General features: G+C 47.6%; 1 protein-coding gene across 3 annotated transcripts in view; it reads right to left on the reverse strand.

The window, feature by feature from the left end:
- RRP7A (ribosomal RNA processing 7 homolog A) overlaps nt 1-20,559 on the reverse strand; it is a 96,081-nt gene that overhangs the window by 56,371 nt on the left and 19,151 nt on the right. For all 3 annotated transcript variants that reach the window (XM_063940394.1, XM_063940395.1, XM_063940396.1), the window contains exon 4: nt 15,942-16,065. In XM_063940394.1, the coding sequence (XP_063796464.1) occupies nt 15,942-16,065 (124 nt within the window). The remainder of the gene's footprint in view (nt 1-15,941; nt 16,066-20,559) is intronic.

Below are 20,559 nucleotides of genomic sequence, written 5' to 3' on the forward strand. Positions count from 1 at the left end.
TCATGGAGCATATGGACTAGTATGTACCCACCTTACTACTTTTTGAAATAGACTGACTATGGACGTGTTATGCTACAGTTGTTTTTAATTCTGCAAACCATGACCTGTGAGGCAAACATAATGCTAAAACCTTTTGATTTGTTTAAATGTCTCCTTGTGCAATTCCCATTCTAGATGGACCAGATATCAACAGAGGTAATCCAACAACGTGATGTCCTTTCATGCTACATAAAGTTAAGAGAATGTCTATTATACTCTGTGCACAACAACAGTGTTGATATCCTTATCATGCTTTTGGAACCTCCTTGACTTTTTATGAAGGCTACTACACCTGACTTTAGTGGTTATTCCTGTAGTGGAGGAGCAAACTGCTGTATTGCACACAACGCTGCAATTTCCTATAGGTTAATTTCAGGTAAAGTGGACTGGGGTCCCCACCTGACCATCTCCAGTCTTGATAAAATTTTACATGAAGGCGGACTAATGTTAGGAAAATTTTAGTTTACAATATGCAATAGTAGCAAAAGCATCGCAATCAGTCTGAGACTTACATGCTTTACTTGTTCACAGTATGAGGCCAAAGTAGGCAAAAAAAGTATGAGTATGAGTTAGTAGACTTACTAACAATCTTTCTGCGAAGTACATAGGGTCCACAGGCAAACATTGAGGGTGTATAAATGAATCTGGATCCAGGGCACCAACAGGTTAAAGCTTTAGCTGTCCCAGGATGCATTGGAGCCCTCCTCTGTAACCCCATCTCCAGGCACTGTGAGCTCGGTTTTGTAGTTGGTGCCTCCCACCCCCAGGCACTGTGAGCTCAGTTTTGTAGTTGGTGCCTGCAGTAGCAGGTCACTAAACAGGAGGGCTGCGCAGGCAGCCCCAAAAGCTTTACAGAATGAACTTTTCAACAAGGACTGGCAGCGCTACAAGTCTGAGAGACTTTAGAGCTGCAACTCCATCACCCTCCATGCATCATCGTATAATCCCGCTGGCTTGCCTGGGGTACTTGCGGTGGGAACATTCACAGCACAGGGCACTTCTGTGAGACGCTTCCCAGGAACGCGTGGCCATCACCGGGGGGCAGGTAAGGTTGAAATAGTGTCCGGTCCATGGTTAACCAGTCCAGAAGCAGGAAAAAGAGAAGGAAGATGTTAGGCACACAAGAATATATTCTCCCAACAGGAGAGGGTAACCAGAGGCTAATGTCATACAAACCCAAAGAAGCCAGGTGCATCCGAGTAGGCGCCATGTGGACCCTATGTACCTCACAGAAAGAGAGTTAACAATAGTAAGTCTACCATAATTTTTACTTTCTGCAGCAGGGTATATAAGGTTTCCACAGGGAAACATTGGTGATGTCCTAAAGTAGTACCTCAAGGGATGGGACGTGCCTGGGCGCACATGAGAATCCGGCATCCAAAGGAAGCATCCTGGGAGGCGAAGGTATCAAAGGCATAGAAGCCAAGAAACGTGTTCACTGAAGACCACGTAGCCACCTTGAATAATTGTTCAGCGGACGCCCCACGGCGTGCCGCCCAAGAAGGTCCAACAGACCGCGTAGAATGGGCAATGATCGTAGCTGGAACTGGAAGACCATCTTGAGTATAAGCTTGTGCAATCACCATTCTAATCCATCTGACCCGAGTTTGCTTATTAGGAGGCTAGCCCCACTTGTGAAATCCAAAGAGGAAAAAGTGGGCATCAGACCATCTAATGGAGGCTGTACAGTCCATAAAGACATGGAGAGCCCTAACCACATCCAAAGAACGTTCTTTAGCAGACAAGTCTGGAGAGCTAAAGGCCAGGACTACAATTTCTTGATTAAGGTGCAAGGATTGAAGAGCCTCCAATACAACAGACAGATCCCATGGAGCCCTGGAGAGACATAGGGAGGCTGAATACATAGTAACTAAGGTTGAAAAAAAGACAATTGTCCATCGAGTTCAACCTATTTGTGGTCTCCTATGCAGTCTTATTATAGGACTAGTTCTTTTTATGTTAGGACTAGTTATATTAACTATAATGCGTGCCTACGCACCATAACCCTGAATATCTTTATCCAATAGGAATATATCTAACCCATTCTTAAAGGTGTTGACTGAGTCCGCTGTTACTACTCTCTCAGGCAGGGAATCCCAAACACGTATTGTCCTTACTGTGAAAAACCCTTTTCGCCTCAATGTGCGGAAACTCCTCTCCTCTAACCTAAGCGAGTGACCACGTGTCCTCAGTGCTGATCTTATAATACGTATCACACCCTGAAGGAATGTACTGTATATATATTATATTATATTATATTATATTATATTATATTATATTATATTATATTATATTATATTATATTATATTATATTATATTATATTATATTATATTATATTATATTATATTATATTATATTATATTATATTATATATATATATATATATATATATATATAATCAGGAATGGAGGCAATCTTGTGCTGGAACCATACAGACAAGGCTGAAGTCTGTACCTTGAGAGAGGCCAGACGATGTCCTAACTCTATTCCACATTGAAGAAAAGTCCTCAGGAGTGAAGCTTCAAGCTCCACGCCATCAAAGTTAGTCTGGCAAGGTCCGGATGAAGACAGGGCCCTGCTGTAGGAGGTCCTGTCGCTAGTCCTGTCGCTAAGGAAGTAGAAGGAAACACTCCGTTGATAGCCCCTGGAGATCTGAGAACCAGGGACGTCTCAGACCTGCTGGAGTGACGAGAAGGAGATCTCCTCCTTGTTGAGTGACACTGGAGGGAACATGTAAGGCAGACGATAGTTATATGGAATTGCCAATGCATCCACAAACATCGTCTGAAGCTCCCTGGTTCGGGATCCGAAGACTGGAACCTTGTGATTGTGTCGAGACGCCATGAAATCCAAGTCTGGTAGGCCCCATTTGTCGACCAGAAGTTGAAATACCTCGGGATGAAGGGCACACTCTCCTGAGTGAACATCCTGACGACTGAGGAAGTCTGCTTCCCAGTTGAGTACGCCCGGTATGAACACTGCCGATATGACTGGTAGATGGCGTTCCGCCCAACAAAGAATTTTGGACACCTCCAATGTTGCCCAGCGACTTAGAGTGCCACCCTGACGTTTAATATATGCCACCGAGGCGGCATTGTCAGACTGTACTTGAACAGGCCTATTCTGCAGAAGAGGTCAGGCCAGAGACAACTCCAGTATATTGATTGGAAGCAAAAATTCTTCCCTGGTCCAACGAACCAGGAACAAGTGTTGCTCCATCACTGCTCCCCAATACCAAAGACTTGCGTCCGTTGTTAGCAGAACCCAGTTGGGGATCAGAAAGGTTGACCCACACTCAATTACTGATCCTGTAGCCACCAGGTCAGAGACAACCGAACCTAAAGAGTCAATGAGATCATTTGAAATCTGATCCGGTGGGGCAGGCCATTACGTCTGGAAAGAATCATCCTTCGTTGAGGACGGGACTGAAATGGAGCATACTCCATTATGTCCAAGGATGACACCATCCGACCTAGTATAGGGGTGGTCTTCAGTTTGCTGGCTGTCGGGATCCCTGCACCGGAATCCAGACACCCGGCATACTGACACCTTTTCTCCCTCTTAGGGGTCCACGACCCCCCTGGAGGGAGAATGGATAGCGTGCTCGCAAGTGGCTCATTTGCGCTCGGCCAGCTGCCGGTGGTCGAGATTCCGCTGCCAGTATGCTGGCCGCCGGCATACCCTACTACACCCCTAGTATAGTCATCGCTGAGTGTATGGACACCCTGGGACGATGAATAAAATCACGTACAGTATCCCGTCCTTTAGAACTGTGTCGGGGGGTAGAGACAGTCTCTGTGTAGGCAAAGTGATACCTCTGGCGCTTACCCTTACATATATATTTCAATTACAATATTCAGTATCAATATAAAGATGCAAACGGAGTTGAATTCTATAAACAGAACAAGAATTTATTCAATAAATAAGTTGATACAATAATGAATCAGCAAAAATGTATGCGGGTAGTTCTGGGAATCAACCGGTACACACACATAATAAAAAAAAAAAAAAAAAAAACATAGTTACAAAAAATGTGCATTGCCTATTTTTCTAGTTGTGTGGGAGTGACACGCCTCTAGAGCGATCTTACTCAAACCCACTGTAAATGATTTAAAATGGTCCATTTCAAACAATATTGCAACTTGTCCAAAATGGGATAAACATGGTTGCAGATTTTATAGGGTTTTCCCCACACCTTTAGCTGGTAAGAAATTGTCCAGTGATTCCAGTCTTTATAAAGCAGAAGTATTTTGCCGGCAAACTCTGGAGGGTGCTGTCCGTGAAATGGCGATCACCGCTTCCTCCTCTCATTCATCAACGCGTTTCCCCTGTCAAGCAGGCTGATGAAGCCTGCTTGACAGGGAAAACGCGTTTATGAATGAGGAGGAGGAGGAACCTCCTTTGACTTCGCCAATAGCAGAAGATCGTCCAGATACGACAGAATTCGTATTCCCTGCCAACGAAGGTAACCATCACAACAGCCATAATCTTAGTAAAGACACAAGGAGCTGTAACAATAGGCAATAGGAATATGCAGATATGGATCCTGTATATCCAGGGATATCATGAAGTCTCAAGGTTCCATGGCCACAACTATTGAGCGGAAAAAGAACCATGGTTGATTATTAACCTCTGCCCATTTGGGACTGAGGGACCGGCACAATCACTCCCGTTTGAAGGAGAGAATTGACCACCGTTTACAGAGTGTGTGGGCCTTGCCGGGTCCGATAGATGGCCCATGGTAAAGTACTGTAGAGGGGTCATTCCTTGAATGGGATTACATAACTGTAGGTGACAACTTCTAGCACTCAAGCATCCAAAGTGGTCATATGCCAAACCTTGGCAAAGTGCAGAAGACGGTCTCCCACTCTGGGGTCCCCAGGGGGAGGCCCGTCCCCTCATGCTGCAGGCTTGTCAGGCTTATTGGAAGGCCGACGAATTGCCCAGGACTTGCTTGATTTAAGGCTTGGAGGATTTAGGGAAAGACTGTCCTTTCGCTTTACTCTGAGGTCGAAAGGAACAAAATATGGTAGCCCTTTACCTTCTTCGAAGGATCTGAGGGGGAAAGGAAGTCTTGGCAGTCGCCAAATCAAACACAATCTTATTCATTCTTCCCCAAACATAATATCACCAGTAAAGGGGAGAATTTCTATGGTTTTTCTTAGAATCCAGGTCCACCTTCCATGACCTCAACCACAAAATAGGGCAGGCCAGACCTTGGTGGCCAACACCAGCCTCAGACGAAGCTTCCTGAATGTAATAAGAAGCTGTTTTAGTATGAGACCAGTATATTGTCTGGCCTGCTCTGAAATATGATCGGGTAGCTCATCCTCTAGTGCATGTGTCTTCAACTTGCGAAGCTCCAGCTGCTGTTAAACTACTTATCCCAGCATGCCCTACCACAGTTTTGTTATTAAGGCATGCTAAAACTGAGGCAAGGCATGCTGGGATGTGTAGTTCCACAGCAGCTGGAGGGCCACAGGTTGAAGATCTCATCTCCTCTTCAGATGAAAGGACAGAGGGTACAGTGGATAGAGAGTAAGAAGTAGCCCACTTAGAGTGGCTAAAGCCACGTGTACCTAGAGGGAGCTTTCTGTCTAGGCAGATTCTGGTTTAAAATCTGTAGCTGATGAGACGTTATGCGCCCATGGGAAGGCAGTGCCACTGGCGGGCCCATAGGAGGCCCCAGGCACTCTACCAGGGTACCCAACAATGTGGTGAAAGCTGCCCACGGAGGCTCCTGTACAGGGACAGGAGCTGCAGACTGACAGAGGTGTATAACATACAGTACAGAGATCATGTAACATGTCCTCCTCAGTTAAACCAGCTGAGCACACTCTGCATGATCCTAATAAAGGGGCTTCAACCAGTTTGCTAGACATAATAGTACTGAGCAACAAAGTGGACTTACACAGCGAGTACAAATAAACAGAATAGGGTATAATATGACTGCAACACAGATAAATGATATATTTATATATACATATCAATAAACACTGAACACTGCAATTCCAACCCAAATGCACCTACAGTAGCCCAGGGTATAGAATATCAGAGACAGATATATGGGATACCTAAAAATGAAAATCAGACAACAGATAAAGGCACTCAGTCACATGCAATGCAGTATATAACGAGATTTATGGTAAGAACTTAACTTTGTTAAATCTCTTTCTGCGAGGTACACTGGGCTCCACAAGGATAGACATTGGGGTGTAGAGTAGGATCTTGATCCGAGGCACCAACAGGCTCAAAAGCTTTGACTGTTCCCAGAATGCACAGCGTCGCCTCATCTATAACCCCGCCTCCCTGCACAGGAGCTCAGTTTTTAGTTAACCAGCCCAATGCAGTAGCAGGTAAAAGAGACAACAGTTAGTAGCCACAGACAACACAATTTCACCCCAGGAGAAAGTGTCAGCGGCTAATGCCACACCAACCCAAAAAATAAGAATTTACTTACCGATAATTCTATTTCTCGGAGTCCGTAGTGGATGCTGGGGTTCCTGAAAGGACCATGGGGAATAGCGGCTCCGCAGGAGACAGGGCACAAAAGTAAAGCTTTTACAGGTCAGGTGGTGTGTACTGGCTCCTCCCCCTATGACCCTCCTCCAGACTCCAGTTAGGTACTGTGCCCGGACGAGCGTACACAATAAGGGAGGATTTTGAATCCCGGGTAAGACTCATACCAGCCACACCAATCACACCGTACAACTTGTGATCTAAACCCAGTTAACAGTATGATAACAGAGGAGCCTCTGAAAGATGGCTTCCTAAACAATAACCCGAATTAGTTAACAATAACTATGTACAAGTATTGCAGATAATCCGCACTTGGGATGGGCGCCCAGCATCCACTACGGACTCCGAGAAATAGAATTATCGGTAAGTAAATTCTTATTTTCTCTATCGTCCTAAGTGGATGCTGGGGTTCCTGAAAGGACCATGGGGATTATACCAAAGCTCCCAAACGGGCGGGAGAGTGCGGATGACTCTGCAGCACCGAATGAGAGAACTCCAGGTCCTCCTTTGCCAGGGTATCAAATTTGTAAAAATTTACAAACGTGTTCTCCCCTGACCACGTAGCTGCTCGGCAGAGTTGTAATGCCGAGACCCCTCGGGCAGCCGCCCAAGATGAGCCCACCTTCCTTGCGGAATGGGCCTTAACAGATTTAGGCTGTGGCAGGCCTGCCACAGAATGTACAAGTTGAATTTTGTTACAAATCCAACGAGCAATCGACTGCTTAGAAGCAGGTGCACCCAACTTGTTGGGTGCATACAGTATAAACAGCGAGTCAGATTTTCTGACTCCAGCCGTCCTTTAAATGTATATTTTTAAGGCTCTGACAACGTCCAACAACTTGGAGTCCTTCAAGTCGTCTGTAGCCGCAGGCACTACAATAGGCTGGTTCAGGTGAAACGCTGATACCACCTTAGGGAGAAAATGCGGACGCGTCCGCAGCTCTGCCCTATGTCGAATGGAAAATTAAATAAGGGCTTTTATAAAACAAAGCCGCCAGTTCAGATACTCTCCCGGCCGAAGCCAGGGCCAGTAACATAGTCACTTTCCATGTGAGATATTTCAAATCCACATTCTTTAGTGGTTCAAACCAATTGGATTTGAGGAAATCTAAAACTACATTTAGATCCCACGGTGCCACCTTAGGCACCACAGGAGGCTGTATATGCAGTACTCCTTTGATAAAAATCTGGACCTCAGGGACTGAGGCCAATTCTTTTTGGAAGAATATTGATAGGGCCGAAATTTGAACCTTAATAGATCCCAATTTGAGACCCATAGACAATCCTGATTGCAGGAAATGTAGGAAAACGACCCAGTTGAAATTCCTCCATCGGAGCACTCCGCTGCTCGCACCACGCAACACATTTTCGCCAAATACGGCGATAATGCTTCGCGGTGACTTCCTTCCTTGCCTTTATCAAGGTAGGAATGACTTCTTCTGGAATGCCTTTTCCTTTTAGGATCTGGCATTCAAACGCCATGCCGTCAAACGCAGCCGCGGTAATTCTTGAAAAAGACAAGTACCCTGCTGAAGCAGGTCCCTTCTCAGAAGTAGAGGCCACGGATCGTCCGTGACCATCTCTTGAAGTTCCGGGTACCAAGTCCTTCTTGGCCAATCCGGAGCCACTAGTCTTACTCCTCTTTGCCGTATAATCCTCAATACCTTTGGTATGAGAGGCAGAGGAGGAAACACATATACCGACTGGTACACCCAAGGTGTTACCAGCGCGTCCACAGCTATTGCCTGCGGATCTCTTGACCTGGCGCAATACCTGTCCAGTGTTTTGTTGAGGCGAGACGCCATCATGTCCACCATTGGTTTTACCCAACGGTTTAATAGCATGTGGAAAACTTCTGGATGAAGTCCCCACTCTCCCGGGTGAAGGTCGTGACTGCTGAGGAAGTCTGCTTCCCAGTTGTCCACGCCCGGGATGAATACTGCTGACAGTGCTATCACGTGATTCTCCGCCCAGCGAAGGATCCTGGCAGCTTCTGCCATTGCCCTCCTGCTTCTTGTGCCGCCCTGTCTGTTTACATGGGCGACTGCCGTGATGTTGTCCGACTGGATCAACACCGGTCTTCCTTGAAGCAGAGGTTCCGCCTGGCTTAGAGCATTGTAGATTGCTCTTAGTTCCAGAATGCTTATGTGAAGAGACTTTTTCAGGCTCGACCACACTCCCTGGAAATTTCTTCCCTGTGTGACTGCTCCCCAGCCTCTCAGGCTGGCCTCCGTGGTCACCAGGATCCAATCCTGCATGCCGAATCTGCGGCCCTCCAATAGATGAGCCTCCTGCAACCACCACAGAAGGGATACCCTTGTCCTCGGCGACAGGGTTATCCGCAGGTGCATCTGAAGATGCGACCCTGACCATTTGTCCAACAGATCCCTTTGCATGGAATCTGCCGAAAGGGATTGCTTCGTAAGAAGCTACCATTTTTTCCCAGGACTCTTGTGCATTGATGTACAGACACCTTTCCTGGTTTTAGGAGGTTCCTGACCAGGTCAGATAACTCCTTGGCTTTTTCTTCGGGAAGAAAAACCTTTTTCTGAACTGTGGCCCTCATTCCGAGTTGTTCGCTCGGTATTTTTCATCGCATCGCAGTGAAAATCCGCTTAGTACGCATGCGCAATGTTCGCACTGCGACTGCGCCAAGTAACTTTACTATGAAGAAAGTATTTTTACTCACGGCTTTTTCTTCGCTCCGGCGAACGTAATGTGATTGACAGGAAATGGGTGTTACTGGGCGGAAACACGGCGTTTCAGGGGCGTGTGGCTGAAAACGCTACCGTTTCCGGAAAAAACGCAGGAGTGGCCGGGGAAACGGTGGGAGTGCCTGGGCGAACGCTGGGTGTGTTTGTGACGTCAACCAGGAACGACAAGCACTGAAATGATCGCACAGGCAGAGTAAGTCTGGAGCTACTCTGAAACTGCTAAGTAGTTAGTAATCGCATTATTGCGAATACATCGGTCGCAATTTTATGAAGCTAAGATTCACTCCCAGTAGGCGGCGGCTTAGCGTGTGTAACTCTGCTAAAATCGCCTTGCGACCGATCAACTCGGAATGAGGGCCTGTGTCCAGAATCATCCCCAGGAACAGCAGACGAGTTGTCGGCATTAATTGGGATTTTGGAATATTAAGAATCCATCCGTGCTGCTTTAGCACCTCTTGATGCTAAACCCATCTCTAGCTGTTCTCTGGACCTTGCCCTTATTAAGAGATCGTCCAAGTATGGGATAATTAATACGCCTTTTCTTCGAAGAAGAAATATTATCTCGGCCATTACCTTTGTAAAGACCCGAGGTGCCGTGGACAAACCAAACGGCAGCGTCTGAAACTGATAGTGACAGTTTTGTACAACGAACCTGAGGTACCCCTGGTGTGAGGGGTAATTGGAACGTGGAGATACGCATCCTTGATGTCCAAGGATACCATAAAGTCCCCTTCTTCCAGGTTCGCTATCACTGCTCTGAGTGACTCCATCTTGAACTTGGACTTCTTTATGTACAGGTTCAAGGACTTCAGATTTAGAATAGGCCTTACCGAGCCATCCGGCTTCGGTACCACAAAAAGAGTGGAATAATACCCCTTCCCTTGTTGTAGAAGAGGTACCTTGACTATCACCTGCTGAGAATACAGCTTGTGAATGGCTTCCAAAACCGTCTCCCTTTCTGAGGGGGACGTTGGTAAAGCAGACTTCAGGAAACGGCGAGGTGGCTCTGTCTCTAATTTCAACCTGTACCCCTGAGATATTATCTGCAGGATCCAGGGATTTACCTGCGAGTGAGCCCACTGCGCGCTGTAATTCTTGAGACGACCGCCTACCGCCCCCGAGTCCGCTTGCGAAGCCCCAGCGTCATGCTGAGGCTTTTGTAGAAGCCGGGGAGGGCTTCTGTTCCTGGGAAGGAGCTGCCTGTTGCTGTCTCTTCCCTCGTCCTCTGCCTCGTGGCAGATATGAATAGCCCTTTGCTCTCTTATTTTTAAAGGAACGAAAGGGCTGCGTTGAAAGGTCGGTGCCTTTTTCAGTTGGGGAGTGACTTGAGGTAGAAAGGTGGATTTCCCGGCCGTAGCCGTGGCCACCAAATCCGATAGACCGACCCCAAATAACTCCTCTACGCATCGCTTGTCCACTGTCGTGTCCATAAAGCTCTTCTGGCCGAAATGGACATAGCACTTACCCGTGATGCCAGTGTGCAGATATCTCTCTGTGCATCACGCATATAAAGAAATGCATCCTTTATTTGTTCTAACGACAGTAAAATATTGTCCCTGTCCAGGGTATCAATATTTTCGATCAGGGACTCTGACCAAACTACCCCAGCACTGCACATCCAGGCAGTCGCAATAGCTGGTCGTAGTATAACACCTGCATGTGTGTATATACCTTTTTGGATATTTTCCATCCTCCTATCTGATGGATCTTTAAGTGCGGCCGTCTCAGGAGAGGGTAACGCCACTTGTTTTGATAAGCGTGTTAGCGCTTTGTCCACCCTAGGAGGTGTTTCCCAGCGCTCCCTAACCTCTGGCGGGAAAGGGTATAAAGCCAATAACTTCTTTGAAATTAGCAGTTTTTTATCGGGGCACCCCACGCTTCATCACACACGTCATTTAATTCTTCTGATTCGGTAAAAACTACTGGTAGTTTTTTCACACCCCACATAATACCCTGTTTAGTGGTACCTGTAGTATCAGCTAAATGTAACATCTCCTTTATTGCCAAAATCATATAACGTGTGGCCCTACTGGAAAATACGGTTGATTCGTCACCTTCACCACCGGAATCAGTGCCTGTGTCTGGGTCTGTGTCGACCGACTGAGGCAAGGGGCGTTTTACAGCCCCTGACGGTGTTTGAGGCGCCTGGACAGGCACTAATTGAGTGTCCGGCCGCCTCATGTCGGCAAACGACTGCTTAAGCGAGTTGACGCTATCCCGTAATTCCACAAATAAAGGCATCCATTCTGGTGTCGACCCCCTAGGAGGTGACATCCTCATATTTGGCAATTGCTCCGCCTCCACACCAATAACGTCCTCATACATGTCGACACACACGTACCGACACACAGCAGACACACAGGGAATGCTCTATACGAAGACAGGACCCACTAGCCCTTTGGGGAGACAGAGGGAGAGTCTGCCACCACACACCAAAAAGCGCTATATATGACAGGGATAGCCTTATGATTAAGTGCTCCCTTATAGCTGCTTTTATATTTATATATTGCCATTTATTTTGCCCCCCCTCTCTGTTATACCCTGTTTCTGTAGTGCAGTGCAGGGGAGAGACCTGGGAGCCTTCCTGACCAGCGGAGCTGTGACAGAAAATGGCGCCGTGTGCTGAGGAGATAGGCCCCGCCCCTTTTCCGGCGGGCTCGTCTCCCGCTATTTAGTACATTTAGGCAGGGGTAAATATCTCCATATAGCCTCTGGGGCTATATGTGAGGTATTTTTAGCCTTTTTAAAGGTTTTCATTTGCCTCCCAGGGCGCCCCCCCCCCAGCGCCCTGCACCCTCAGTGACTGCCGTGTGAAGTGTGCGGAGAGGAAAATGGCGCACAGCTGCAGTGCTGTGCGCTACCTTAAGAAGACTGCAGGAGTCTTCAGCCGCCGATTCTGGACCTCTTCTTGCTTCAGCATCTGTGAGGGGGCCGGCGGCGTGGCTCCGGTGACCATCCAGGCTGTACCTGTGATCGTCCCTCTGGAGCTTCATGTCCAGTAGCCAAGAAGCCAATCCATCCTGCACGCAGGTGAGTTCACTTCTTCTCCCCTCTGTCCCTCGTTGCAGTGATCCTGTTGCCAGCAGGAATCACTGTAAAATAAAAAACCTAAGCTAAACTCTCTAAGCAGCTCTTTATGAGAGCCACCTAGAATTGCACCCTTCTCGGCCGGGCACAAAATCTAACTGGAGTCTGGAGGAGGGTCATAGGGGGAGGAGCCAGTACACACCACCTGACCTGTAAAAGCTTTACTTTTGTGCCCTGTCTCCTGCGGAGCCGCTATTCCCCATGGTCCTTTCAGGAACCCCAGCATCCACTTAGGACGATAGAGAAAAGCTAAGTGCATCAGGGTGGGTGCCTTGTGGAGCCCAGTGTAACTCGCAGAAAGATTTAACAAAGGTAAGTTCTTACCATAAATCTGGTTTTCTGCTGTGGGGTACACTGGGCTCCTCAAGGATAGACATTGGGGATGTCCTAAAGCAGTTCCTCATGCGAGGGGACGCACTGTAGTGGGCATGAGAACCCGGCGTCCAAAAGAAGTATCCTGGGAAGCGGCAGTATCGAAGGCATAGAACCTTATGAATGTGTTCACTGAGGACTACGTAGCCGCCTTGCACAATTGTTCAAGGGTCGCACCACGGCAGGCCGCCCAAGAAGGTCCAATAGACCGAGTAGAATGGGCCTTAATGTGAGCAGGAGCGGACAGACCAGCCCTCACATAAGCATGTGCAATCACCATTCTAATCCATCTGGCCAAGGTCTGCTTGTGAGCAGGCTAGCCACATTTGTGAAAACCAAACAGAACAAAGAGAATCAGACTTCAGGATGGAAGCAGTCCTCTTCACATAGATACGGAGAGCCCGTACCACATCCAAAGACCGCTCTTTGGGAGATAAATCAGGAGAGACAAGGGCTGGAACCACAATTTCCTGATTAAGGTGGAACAAAGACACCACCTTAGGTAAATACCCAGGACGAGTCCGCAGAACCGCCCGGTCACTGTAAAAAATCAGATATGGGGAACTACAAGACAAGGCGCCCAAATCAGACACTCTTCTAGCAGAGGCAATAGCCAACAGGAGGATAATTCAGGAAATGGTCACAAATTTAACTGCAATGAACACTTCTCTTCACTAGCCCTGCCTTATTAGACAGGTAGGATACTTATGTGGATGTAAAAAACAGCCCTGTTCAGGCGTTTTTACAGAGAGGCTTGTCCTGCATCCCGGAGACCTGCTGCTGATTGCTGCCTAGGCTCCTGTGAGGGAAGAGGAAGGAGCAAAACAAAAACTACTTGAGATTGTGCCCTGGCCTGGGAAGATTTGAAAAATCATTGTGGAAGAGCACAGTCAAACTCCAGCTTGTAGCCCTGAGAAATGAGTTCCCTTACTCAGATATCCTGGCAGGAGTCGTCCCAGATGCAGATGAAGAGATGCAGCCGAGCTTTCACCTCGAGATCCCCTCAGGGTGGGTGGGCACAGTCATGCTGAGGACTTAGTAGAAGCAGAACTGGTGCTCTGTTCCTGAGAACATTGGAAGCACCTCTGGCCCTAGATTGAAATCTGTTAGACTGAAAGGACTGAACAGACGGCACCGGGTAGGAACACCTAGCCAGCAGGGTCCCAGAGGGGAGAAACATGGATTTCCCCGCATTAACCTTAGAAATTCCACACATCCAACTCAACCCCGAAAGCCATTCCCCAGTAAAGGGGTGAGATTCCACACTGCACTTGGACTCTGCGTCCGCTATCCACTGACGCAACCACAAGACACTGCCACGGCACAGGTCCTAGCATTAATATTACCCATTTCCTTGAGAGAGTCACAAAGGACGCGAGCAGTGTCCTGGTTGTGCCTTGAGAGTTACCGTAGTAACCAGGGGAATATCCCCGGAGAGGTCATCCTGAATTTGAGTAGCCCACGTATGAATGGCATGGGTCATCCAGCAACCTATGACCGGCCTTTGAGATATACTTGCTGCTGTATAGACTTTAGTGTAATATCTATTTTTCTGTCCCCAGGGTCCTTCATGGTAAAGGAGCCCGGGGTAGCACTGCCTTTTTAGACAGGCGAAAGACTGATACGTCAACCGCCGGGGGTTCTTCCCAGAATTTTCAACCACAGGAGCAAGGGAAAAGTGTGCAAAAATCTTTTTGACACTTGGTATTTTTTGTCTGGATTTTTCCAGACTAACTTAAATAGGTCATCTAACTCTGCAGAATCAGGTAAAGTGACATTAGGCTTGTTCTGTATAAAGAAAAACGACTGCTGTGACGCAGCGGCCTACAGAGGGAGTTTTAGCATGTCCCATAGAGCCAGAATGAGGGGTTCAATACCTTGAGCAGAAGTGGAATCCCCACTAACAGGATCCAAGTCCTCCCCGTCCTCCTGTATCTCATCGTCTGAATCAGACAATAAGGCAGGTAATCCACGCTTTTATGGTCCTGAGTTAGAGGATGGGGGGGAGGGGGGGGGGGGGCTGTGTAACATCTGCCCTGGCAGCCAGGTCTGCAACAGCCTGCTGTAGTAGCAGAGGTTTTATTATTAGCAGTAAGTTGTGATGACATATCAGACATCATAGTTTTAATGGCACCTAGCCAGGAAGGCTCTTGACCCTCCCCCCCCCCCCCCCCCAGCTCACCCAGTTGAAGAAATGTAAAGTGGTGGGGGGGGGGGGGCTGTGTAACATCTGCCCTGGCAGCCAGGTCTGCAACAGCCTGCTGTAGTAGCAGAGGTTTTATTATTAGCAGTAAGTTGTGATGACATATCAGACATCATAGTTTTAATGGCACCTAGCCAGGAAGGCTCTTGACCCTCCCCCCCCCCCCCCAGCTCACCCAGTTGAAGAAATGTAAAGTGGTGGGGGGGGGGGGGGCTGTGTAACATCTGCCCTGGCAGCCAGGTCTGCAACAGCCTGCTGTAGTAGCAGAGGTTTTATTATTAGCAGTAAGTTGTGATGACATATCAGACATCATAGTTTTAATGGCACCTAGCCAGGAAGGCTCTTGACCCTTCCCCCCCCCCAGCTCACCCAGTTGAAGAAATGTAAAGTGCACCGGCTCCTTTGGATCCTGTCTATACTCATCGTACTAAGGGGGTCATTCAGAGTTGATCGCTAGCTGAAAATGTTCGCTGCGCAGCGATGGTAAAAACCGGCACTTCTGTGCATGCGTAGCAATGCGCACGCACGACGTACTTTCACAACGGCCGATGTAGTTTTACACAAGGTCTAGCGATGGATTTCAGTCGCACTGGCTGCCGCAGAGTGATTGACATGAAGTGGCCATTTCTGGGTGTCAACTGACAGTTTTCAGGGAGTGTTAGAAGAAACGCAGACGTGGCTGGGCGAACGCAGGGCATGTTTGTGACGTCAAATCCGGAACTGAATGGTCTGAAGTGATCACAAGCGCTGAGTAGGTCTGGAGCTGCTCTAAAACTGAAATATTTTTGTAGCTGCTCTGCAATCCTTTCGTTTGCACTTCTGCTAAGTCAAGATACACTCCCAGAGAGCGGCGGCTTAGCGTTTGCACGGCTGCTAAAAACTGCTAGTGAGCGAACTCGGAATGACCCCCTAAGTCTCCCCAATATCCCTTATGGATGCTAGAGAAAAGAAAGACAGACAGACAATGTTATTTACACACCAAAGAAGTGAAATTAACAAACTTACTATGTAAGCCAGTTTTAACTAAATTATCTTTTTCTGAAATAACCAACGGCGTATGGACTTTCATAGACTGGATCGCTTGAATTCTAGATGCATTTTTAAACACTATGTAGGCCACTTTAAATCCCTGTAAGAAAAAAAAAAAAAGAATAGATTAATATTTGGATAATGATTGAAATTTCAGACATATATTAATACCAGTCATTGCAAACCAGCAGAGAGTTCATTTGGCTACTTCTGTTCAGGTTCAGTTCTAAAGATGTCTATATGCTGTATTTAGATATATGTAGATGGTATGTTCAAATCCTGGAGCTTTTAATGAATTTGTAATTTCCAGAAAACTGCACTAAAACTGAACACTTAAGTTCCTAAAATGTGGATCACATCATAATACAACATTTACAATTGCAGTATTTTTTTATTTTTTTTTCAAATATAATCTACCATGCATTCACATTTCAATGCAATGAACCCACAAAAAGAACTTGAAATACTGAACAAAAAAGCAGTTTGAAAATACATGAAAAGGGGGGGGGGGGAAGAAACAACTAATTTGGAAGCACAATATGTATTTGCATTATAACTGTGGGTCTCTGTAATCTAAAGTACAGTGCCTTGCTAAAGTATTCACTCCCTTGGTTTTTTTACCTATTTTGTTACATTACAACCTGTAATTTCTTTTTTTTTTTTATCTGAATTTTATGTGATGGATATGCACAAAATAGTCCAAGTAGGTGAAGTGAAATGAGAAAAATACCTGCTGGTAAATCCTTTTCTTGTAGTCTATAAGGGATATTGGGGGAAACTAGTACAATGGGGTTCAAAGGAGCCAGTGCACTTTAAAATTTCTTCAACCGAGTGTGTTGGCTCCTACCCTCTATGCCCCCTCCCACAGGCAGTTATAGGTAAAAACGTGCCCGAAGGAGAAAGGATATATGCGAGAAGGAATATGATAAAGGGTGGTGAAATTTACACACCAGCACATAACAACCAGCAACGGATGGCAACAGCAAAAGCAACAGCTGAACAGGTAACTATAGAACAAGAACCTGCAGAAAAGTCAATGCACTGAGGCGGACGCCCAATAACCCTTATGGCCTACGAGAAAAGGATTTACCGGTAGGTATTAAAATCCTATTTTCTCTAGCATTCATAAGGGATATTGGGGAAAACGAATACGATGGGGACATCCCAACGCTTCCAGAACGGGCGGGAACGTGCGGAGACTGTTGTACACCGCCTGCCCAAACCGGGTATCCTCTTTGGCCAGGGTATCAAAGTTTTACAACTTCAAATGTGTTTTCCCCGACCAGGTAGCAGCCCAGCATAGTTGCAAGGCCAAGACGCCACGGCCAGTTGCCCAGGAAGAGCCCACTGATCTTGTAGAGTGGGCCTTCAGAGACTTAGGAACAGTTAAGGCCGCCGACACATAGGCCTGTTGGACAGTAAGCTGAATGCAACGAGCATTCAAATTTCAACACAACATCCAAGTCCCAGGGAGCTGTAGGCGGCACAAAAGTAGGTTGTATGTGGAGTACCCCTTGCAAGAACATCTGAACTTTCGTCAACACCGCAAAATGTTTCTGAAAGAAAATTGAGAGAGCTGAAATCTGGATCTTAATGGAACCCAGACGTAAGCTCTTATCCACACCAGCCTGCAGGAAACGGAGGAAAAGTCCCAAGTAAAACTCTGCAGGCGGATACGTGCGTTCCTCGCACCAGGAGACATATCTCCTCCACATAGGATGATAGTGTTTTGACGACACAGGTTTCCTGGCCTGAATCATGGTTGCAATAACCTTCTTGGAAAGGCCATTGTGAGCTAGGATGTTCCACTCAACCTCCATGCCGTCAAACGAAGACACCGTAAGTCCGGGTAGACGAATGGCCTTGTTGAAGTGATCTCTTCTTAGTGGTAGAGGCCAAGGGTCTTTGGAGGACATGTCCAGAAGATCTGCATCCCACGCCCTCCGAGGCCAATCCGGGGCAATCGGAACTGTCTGTACACCTTGATTCTTGATCCACTTTAGAACCCTTGGGAGCAATGGGATTGGAGGAAACCGGTATACAGGCTGGTACAGCCAAGGCAATGCAAGTGCGTCCACTGCCCTTGCCTGAGGGTTCCTGGTCCATGAACAATACCAGGGAAGTTTCTTGTTGAGACGAGAAGCCATCATGTCTATTTATGGGAAACCCCACAGGTCGATCTGCTGGAACACCAGATGGTGAAGCCCCCACTCCCCCGGGTGGCGATTGTGACGACTCAGAAAGTCTGCCTCCCAGTTGTCCACACCCGGAATGAAGATTGCAGACATAGCCCTTGCATTTCTTTCCACCCAGAGGAGTATCTGACACATCTCGCATGCAGGCTTTTTGTCCCTCCTTGTCGAGTGATATACGCCACCGCCGTGGCGTTAGCCAACTGTACCTGGATTGCTTGATCCTTGAGTAGAGGAGATGCCTGAAGCAGGGCATTGTAGACCGCCCAAAGTTCAGGAATGTGGATTGGAAGGAGGCTTTCGTGGGATGACCACCTGCCCTGGAACTGCGCCCCTTGGGTGACAGCTCCCCATCCTCGCATGCGTCGTGAGGAGTGTCCAATCCTGAATCCCACAAATTCGGTCCCTCCAGGAGATTGGAGGACTGAAGCCACCACAGGAGGGAAATCCTGGTCTTAGGTAACAGCTGAATCATTCGGTGCATCTGGAGATGCGATCCGGACCACTTGCTCAGGAGATCCAACTGAAACGTTCTGGCATGGAACCTCCCATACTGGATTGCCTCGTAGAAGGAGGCAACCATCTTCCCCAACAATCTTATGCAGAGATGTACGGACACCTGAATAGGGCGGAGCACCATGCTGACCATCTCCTGAAGTGTTGTCGCCTTGTCCTCTGGTAGAAACACCTGTGCCACAGTGTCCATCAACATCCCCAAGAACAGGAGCCTCTGAGTTGGCTCCAGGTGGGACTTCTGTAAGTTGAGGATCCACCCATGGTCGGACAGAAGACAAATGGTGCGGTCGATATGACGCTACAATAGTTGCATTTAACAGAAGATCGTCTTGATAAGGCACCACATAGATCCCTTGGATCCAGAGTTGTAGCATCATCTCTGCCATCACCTTCGTGAACACCCTCGGGGCTGTTGACAGGCCGAAGGGTAGTGCCTGGAATTGGAAGCGATTGTCCAGTAGGGCAAACCTCAGATAAGCCTGATGAGGTGGCCAAATCGGAATATGGAGATAGGCGTCCTTGATATCCAGGGAGACCATGAATTCCTGTTCTTCCAGGCCCACAATCACTGCTCGCAAGGATTCCATTTTGAACTTGAAAACCTTTAGGCAAGGTTCAAGGACTTTAGATTCAAAATGGGCCTTAACGAAACGTCCAGTTTCTGTACCACAGACCGGTTGGAGTAATAACCCTGTCCTCCTTGTTGTATTGGTACTGGGACAATGACATGGGACTGGACCAACCTTTGGATGGCCTGTTGCAACGTAATTTTCCAGCGGCACCTGGAGCCCCTTATCCCTCACCTTCCGCCGCACACAGACCGCCACACATCCTCTCCGTAGCCGCTACGAAGTGCCGGGGCCTATTTGAAGGAACTGCTGAGTCCGGGAGCCGCTTTAGACGTTCCTGCGGATTGCGGCCTCCACACTGCCTCCGAGCCAGGGACTAAATTTTGGTAGCTGCCCGGGCAGTATTTCCGGAGCCGGGAAGTCTGCTGTACATCGCCCCCTGAGTGCTGCTGCTGCCTCTAGAGCTGCCCCAGTAGCCGAGGATTGCAGGTATCGCCTTAAAGCCTCCCTCATTAGCTACACAATTGATTCTCAGGATACTCAGCTTATTATAGCAAGCGGCCATCTTGGGTCCCTGGGCTGCTAGCTGACTGTGGTGCACACAGTCAGCATCTTCTACAGAACATATAGTTCACCTTCCATATCCATACTTATTATACCCTGGTGGGTTTGCTACACTGCCATGTTTTTCTGCTTAACTTTCCCTGCAGCTTTGCACTCTATCCCACTGGATACTACTGGGCTGTTCACTCAGTGGATACTAGAGTTGTGAGCACCGAGATGTGCTACAGTCCTACTGTTTAGATGCCTGAATACCTCCCAGCACCTATTGCATTAAGGATATGATAATCTGACAGTCTTCCTATTAGTGGAGCCTCCTTGTCACTGCATTAGAGCTGTGAGCTTTGTGATGTGCTGCAGCTCTGTTGATTGAATCTCGGGATACCTTTAATCATCATCTTTTTTCTACTTCATTGTTACGGTACTCTGACATTTGTTCATCAGTGGATCCTCTCTTGTCCTTGCAATTGTGTCAATTTTCCATTGTACTTCTGCATTGAGATCTCAGTATGCCTCCAAAAAAATGTAAAAGCCTCCAAAGTGGCCTCACAAGTGACATTCTTCAAACCCTCGCCTCAACCGAAGCCGGCAGGAGGAAGTGGTAATTACCTCCAGGGGCGGACAACGCCATTTGCCTCTCCCCTGGATCCAATTGCGCTACGGGACAAGGTTGTTCCAGCGGCTCCAGTTGGGGATGGTGATCCTCTCACTGTGAGAGCTATGAAATACCTATTCACCCAATTTAAAGAAGAAATT

This window comes from Pseudophryne corroboree, chromosome 9 (assembly GCF_028390025.1).
Source record: "Pseudophryne corroboree isolate aPseCor3 chromosome 9, aPseCor3.hap2, whole genome shotgun sequence".
NCBI classification, from domain to species: domain Eukaryota; kingdom Metazoa; phylum Chordata; class Amphibia; order Anura; family Myobatrachidae; genus Pseudophryne; species Pseudophryne corroboree.